The 6699-nt window shown below is 47.6% G+C and overlaps 1 protein-coding gene across 1 annotated transcript in view; it reads right to left on the reverse strand.

Annotated features, from left to right (window-relative positions):
• PRDM13 (PR domain containing 13) overlaps positions 1–6455 on the reverse strand; it is a 7703-nt gene extending 1248 nt beyond the window's left edge. The window contains exons 1-4 of the mRNA XM_011956452.1: positions 6312–6455; positions 4608–4739; positions 4174–4294; positions 5–462 (exon numbers count right to left, since the gene is read on the reverse strand). Coding sequence (XP_011811842.1) covers positions 5–462; positions 4174–4294; positions 4608–4739; positions 6312–6455 — 855 coding nt within the window. The remainder of the gene's footprint in view (positions 1–4; positions 463–4173; positions 4295–4607; positions 4740–6311) is intronic.
• Between the last annotated feature and the right edge of the window lie 244 nt (positions 6456–6699).

The raw sequence follows: 6699 nt of genomic DNA on the forward strand, positions 1-6699 counted from the left end.
AGGCCAGGCTGCTGACCCCCGCCGAGGAGCCGCCCACGATGCCGAGGAAGTGCCCTTGTCCTCGGGCGGCCCCGCTCATGTCCAACGCACGGTCCAGCTGCTCCTTGCCTTTCTTGAGCTGCCCCCACTTGCCTGGGGTCGGCGAGGTGGCCGAGGGCGCGGAAGAGGCCTCACGCTTGATGCCCTCCCGCGCACCGCAGGCCTGAGCTGGTGGCGGGCCCTGCGGGTGGGGTCGCAAAGTTCCTGCCTGGGAAGGCGCGGCGAAATCGGACGCGGAGGGTTTCGCGGAGAGACCGAGGCCATCAGCTGCTGGGACGGCGCCTTGGCGAGCCGCGTGTTCGTGGTGCAGGAAGGCGCCGCCTCCACCGCCGCTGAACACGCAGTGGAAACGCAGGTGTGCCTTAAGGCTGTTGGGGTATCTAAACGTCCTCCAGCAGTACCAGCAGATGTAGCGCTCCTCCCCTGGGCAAGAAAGAATGGAAAAAGCGACCCGGTGAGAGGCGAACAAGCGAGACAAAAAGAAAGCGCCAGTGCACCCAAGGCAAAGGCCAAGTTTCGACCAGCGGTATCGGGAGAGGGCGAAATATAAGTTCGGTAGCCCTACTGTATCAAGGACCCCGAAAAACCTCAAATGGTCAGTCCTTATCAGTGTCTCCATCCTCTGAAACTACTCAGAGGCCAAAAAAGGTGACGGGACCTTTCCAACGAAGACTTCCTCCAGGCCTTCCGAGCAAAATCTTCGTTGGAAGGGCAGCACTCAGGCAGGCTGATAGGGTAAAAGCAAAGAGCAGCTGTTGCTTTAAATCAAGTGTTGAGGCTGTGCAGTGCCTGGGCCCATCTGTTGGCGTTTGCAGAATAGGTAGCGTATGTCAAGGAGTTTGGATAAACTGAACAAAGACCAATCTAATGGTCATGAGCGCCTCATTACCAGGCGAGACAATATCCTGTATGTATAGGCCATATGTAATCATTCCTTTTCATAGAACAACGTCTTTTGTGTCCCCTACCCACCCATTCCACCCCCTTGCAGCCTTAAACACTTTGCCTGAGGTTTTCCTGGAGCGTGACCAACTGAAGGACCACATAGGGACTATGATTTGCCATTCTTCAAAATTATTTGTATCTTTATTTCCTCTTTAACCCCATTTAATTTGCTGGGAGAAAAGAAAAAAATCTTATGCCATGATACTCTATAAAGAATGATGATAATCTAAGCAGGATGATGTTGCATTGTCTTGTCTGCCACTTGGTAATTAATTAACTCCTAGATAGCTGCACGAATCCAAGCTTAGTAAAGTCTTTGGAGAAAATATATTAGTTTTTTATTATATGAATATATATAAATGATATAGATCGATAAATAAATATAGATACTCAGGTTTTAATAAGTGCAGAATCCTCCACCAGGCACTACATATGTGTTTGGTGTCAAATCTTTTTTTGTGTTTAGTATTATTAGCATTAGTTTTTTCATTTTGCCCGAGTTTGTGAACACAACCAAGAGACACATATATGATCACATACTAGAAGTTAATTTCCACTTAAAAGGGTCATATTACTGCTGTAAAGAGAAATGATCTTGCAGTTGGGTTTCTTTTAAAACGTGGTTGATTGATAATACTGAAGGGAAAGATGTCTGTGAGAAAGAAGTTAGTTGAACCGCAAGGAAATATCCAAAATATACATCAGTCTCATAAAATTTAACAGGAAAGTTAAATTCCCCCTCTGCCTATACAAGCAGCTCAAACTTCTGAAATATTACTACAGAAATAACAATAGGGAAAAATTCCAGATCTTCTTCCTTTTATGTATATTAACTTCTGGGTTTGCATAACACAAGTAGCTCCCACCCCCACCCCTGTGAAACACCTGTGAAAACTCAAGTGATAAGCACTATATTCCAAGGAGAGCAGAAAGAAAAATGGGAGAGTAGTATTTCCCTATGAGACCCTATCATAACTGTTTATAGAAGTCTTAGATAAAACCATTTCAATGTTCTGTTACTTTGTACTGAACATTCATGTAAAAGAAATCTTGAAAAAAAGAAAGAAGAGACCTCCTGGGTTCTCTTGGTGGGTATGTTCTCTTAAATAACCTTCCATCTACCTTCAGAGCCTTTCTGTCTCTCATCACCCCTTTTGAAAGAGGGAGTTTTCCGAGTCTGCCTCAGAATGACTCAGCTTAATGCAAAGCTACATACACTTTTTTTTCTTAACGTGAAGGGGCAGTATTTTCCTCCATCTTACTACGAAATTGAAACCCGCTGAAGTTAGCTAGAATTAGGAGAATAGCAGCCATCCCTATTTATTTCTTCCTCTTTCCAAGCTTCAAGCAGCATACATTTAATATATACTTTTTTTCAGTTATCCTAACCAACTGACATGTTCTCCAGACTCTCAGATCTCAATCATGCCAAGAGTACCAAACACATTTAACAAGTGACTGCCTCCTCTTCGTGTAACTCTAAGGTAGTTAAGAGTTCAAACTTCTCCAAGCTGGGGGAGTCAGGGTTCAAAATCACCCATGCCTTCTCACCTCTAGGAAAAAAAAAAAAAAGTGTTTATTTTGACACCTGTTATCATATGATGTTTATAAGCTCAACTGGCTGAAAGGAAAACACAAGGACCACTATTTCAGTTGCTTTTGTACTATTTGGGACTACCTAAGAAAGGGTGTTCTGTGTAGAAATGGCTGGCTCCTCAAGGTTAGTGGTCCTCCAAATTCTGTAGTGGCAGATTCGACAGTTCTCCGCTATGCGGCTTTTATTATATGTCTCTTTTTACTGGAAGAAGTTGACAAGAGAATGTAATATAATGTGATGCAAGGAACAAACTATCTTAGGATAATTTGAATACTATACATGCAAAATAAACAACTTGCAGAGGACGATGATACTTTAAAGTGACTCATTGTTTTGAATAAACTTCATTCTGTCTTATTCATGAAGTGTTTCCTAATTCACATACTTGTATTAATTTCTGTAAACCTATTTCTAAAGGGATGTGATTGAGCAGGCAATTCAGGAAGACAGCATGTTCGAATATTTCACAGCATTCATTATTTTGATGTTAAATAATAAATGTGTCTTTAGGAGAAATTACAAATTGTCATGGAAAAAAAGCCATGGAAGCTTTGTGTGTGAAAAGGAAGTCTCCAAGACCTTAACTATTCTAGCACCTCCTAGACTTCTTTCCACAGGAAGTGTTCTTCAGTGTTCAAGGGTAGGTTTAAAAATGTTTTTCTGTTTAGTTACTGCACCTTAATTTGCATAAATCCGCTCTTGGCTTTGAAGGGATCAAATAAATCTGAGAAAAAACTGGGATACATCCCAGATTCAATTTAAGTAGGCAAAGGGAAATGAATAAATGCCACTTAAATGGAAGGGTCTCAGTACCTGCCAACTGACCAGCTGTAAGTACCGTAATACTTCTAAAATGCTGTAGAAATGCACTGTTCTCCTGGAAAGCCAGTGGAGAAGAAATGTCCTTGGACTTTGTAAAAGCTTTCCAGGTTTGAGTTATATTCTGTGGAACTCACCATGTAATTACTGTAACAACAATTTAAGGTTCCTTTTTTATTATTTATTTATTTATTTATTTATTGAGACAGGGTCTCACTTGTCACCCAGGCTGGCATGCCGTGGTAACATTACAGCTCACTGGAGCCTTGACCTCCTGGGCTCAAGTGATCCTCTTGCCTCAGCATCCTAAGTAGCTAAGACTACAGGCATGTACCACCACACCTGGCTAATTATTTTTTTGTTGTAGACACAGAGGTCTCACCATGTTGCCCAGGCTGGTCTCAAACTCCTAGCCTCAAGTGATCCTCCTACCTCGGCCTCCCAAAGTCTGGGATTACAGGCATGAACTACCCCGCCTAATTTTTTTTATCTTAATTGAGTAAATAATGGTCTCTTTGAATAGGCATCAGAAAAAGGATGGCCCCATTAAGTTCATAATGTGTACTTTTTCCACTGCCATTGTGAGCCAGATTACCATCACTGTTATCGTTTATGGTTGATTTTAAGGAGGTAGTGGCGACCTCTCCTCTTTGCCTTGAAATACAGGGAATGTGAATTCCATTTTACATAGGTCGAGCTATATCTAGGGATTTGCTTCAAGACAGGAGGAGGAGGGCTGGACTCTTGCCCATCCACACTTTTGGAGTGGGTACCTTTCTCATCGTGAGTCGGAGTCGCCGTGGTGGGGATGTCGAACCACTGAGCCAAGGAGTTAGAATACCACACTGTCAGCTCCTCCCCTGGCTGGACGTCTCGCAATGCTCGGTAGAAGATCTGGGACGCAAGGAATGGAACAGTTCTCTGTCATTTCCTGGATAATTGGTCAAAAAGCAACTGAGAAGAAAGGTTCAAATCCCGATTCTGATGCTGTGTGACCCTGGAGAAGCTACTGGAGCTCTCTGAACTTCACTTCCCTCACCCTTCAAACGGAAAAACAATAGTATCTACCTTATAGGGTTGTCAAGACACTTAAATGAGACGTCTAGCTAAAGCACTTTGCTCTTAATATTGTTGGCCACCGCAGGGATGGTTAGGTAGATTGAATTGGTGGTGGGGAGTAGGGGGTGTGGAGAGAAGCCCGCAGTACCTGTCCTCCGGGTAAGTCTGCAATAGCTTCCAGAGTCTGTTCCTGGGAGTTTCTGGCTGCCCGGATTAACCCTATCCACTCCAGAGGGGAGCCCCCCGACTCGTCCACCAGCTCCCCTCTCACCATGCGCACCTGCAACACAAGCAGCGGTCGTTCTTCCCGCACCTTGGCCAGGCCCACAACCCAGACAGAAAGTTTATCCTCCACCCCCACCCAACACAGGAAAGTGGTTGTTTTTGGTGTGGCCAGACCACTAGGGGCTATGGAAGGAGAAGAATTCCTTAGGACTTTACTTGGGGGAGGGAGAAAGAGGAACGTCTACCTATGCTAACAGTACCACCACTTTCCTGCGCCCCACCTTGGCAACACGGGGAGGGGGGAGGGATGTTGAGAACATCCTCCCTTAGTGCTTAAGCACATCTTGTACCAAGTTGTCCCCCACACACTACCCCAGCTCTCCCACTGGCAGTTCTGAGAGCAGCCCTAACACCAGGTTAGAGACGTTTCTAGGTCAGTCCCAGGACCCAGAGCGTCTCCCAACAAACAAACAAACAAAAAAATTCTCTCATGCCTCCTCTATTCTGTGTGCATCGCACCTAGGTGCCTGTGAGCCTTGCAGCCAAAGTCTCAGAACAAAGCCCAAGCGGGGAAAAGCTTGCCCGCAGCTGGCAAGCCATTTAAAAGCAATTAAAGCGCGTTTAAAGAGGAATGCGCGGTGGGCACCAAACCCTGCTTTAGACTGTAGTGGGGTGGGGAGGGGGGGCGTGATTGCAGGAGGAGCGAGGTGCAAGCTGGACACCGGAGCTTTTTCTTACTATCAATCTCCAAGCAAAGCAAGCTAAAGCCAAGGAAGCCAAAGTCCTTCCTCTACCCCAGACTTCTGCCTTCATTTCCTGGTCGCTGTTTGCCGACCTTTGGCTCCTGGGACGCCCCCAAAGCGGGCGAGTGCTTTAAGTCTCTCTGGTCAGGGGTCGCAACGGTGTGTGGGGTGTGGGAGTCAAAGCTAGTGGTTTGGCCCTGGCGCCTGCCGGTTGGGACTCTGAACTCTGATCAGAGCAGGCGCTCTGATCCCGTGCCCTGCGCGGATGGGCTCCCCTCGCCCTTGGAGCCCGCGTCAGAGCTGGCACCTTGCTCATCCTCTCTCCATATACCCCAAACCCACAAGCCGACATCGGCAAGGGAAAAAAATATATATCTGAGGAGGTTCTGGGAACTGAGAGCCTCCCAAAGATTTTTTTTTTCCGGGAAAAAAATTAAATTATTTTAAGACGAAATTACGCCTCAAATTAACATATTGAAGGGCAGAAGGGAAGAAAGGTTCTCGATGCCCTGCACCCCCAAAAAGAGGGTGCTTTTGCAGAGAGAGCTGAGGTCAGGGTGCGGGGGTGGGCTTCTGGGTTCTGAGGAGACCCGAGAGCGCGAGGGAAAACACAAGCTGCGAATGGTCCCGGCACCTACAGCCCTCAGTGCACCCCACCCAGGGCTGTCCCCTCTCGGCCACATCCTCTCCTCTCAACCCGACCCGTCCAGCTCTCACAGTTAAAGAAGCTACTTGCTCAGAATAACAGGAGTCCCCTTCCACCCGGCAGAATTAGCAGGTAACGACTCAATCACTCCCTTCCTCCACTTTCTCTCTCTAGCGCTTTCCCGGGTCAGGGCACTGAGAGGCGAACAGTAGTGGGCGGAGGTCTGAATGGTCAATACCTTTTTCTTGGGCCCGGGCTCCCTGCGGTCTGACAGGTACTTGCCCAGCTTGAAGGTACCAGGAACCGGTCCGAGGCGCAAGCCGGCCGGGATGCAGCAGTCGGCACTCACGCTGGTGGCTGGAGCTCTGGCGGCTCCGTGCATTGTTGTTGCCGCCCCCAGGCAGGCGCTCGGGTGCGCCAGGTCCTCGGAAGGGAGCGAGTGACAGAGCTGGAGCTGCGCGCTAGCCAGGGAGCCGCGCCCCGACGTGCGTCCTCCGCCCGCGGAGTGACGCGAGCGGGCATGCACTGCGCCTTTTCAATCGGGGCGGGAGCCTTTTGGCACCGCAAGCGCAAGGGCGCGTAGTTTGGTGAGAGAGTTGCGCTGCGAAGCAGCTGCAGAGTCCTAC

This window comes from Colobus angolensis, unplaced genomic scaffold (assembly GCF_000951035.1).
Source record: "Colobus angolensis palliatus isolate OR3802 unplaced genomic scaffold, Cang.pa_1.0 Scaffold418, whole genome shotgun sequence".
Classification (NCBI taxonomy): Eukaryota; Metazoa; Chordata; class Mammalia; order Primates; family Cercopithecidae; genus Colobus; species Colobus angolensis.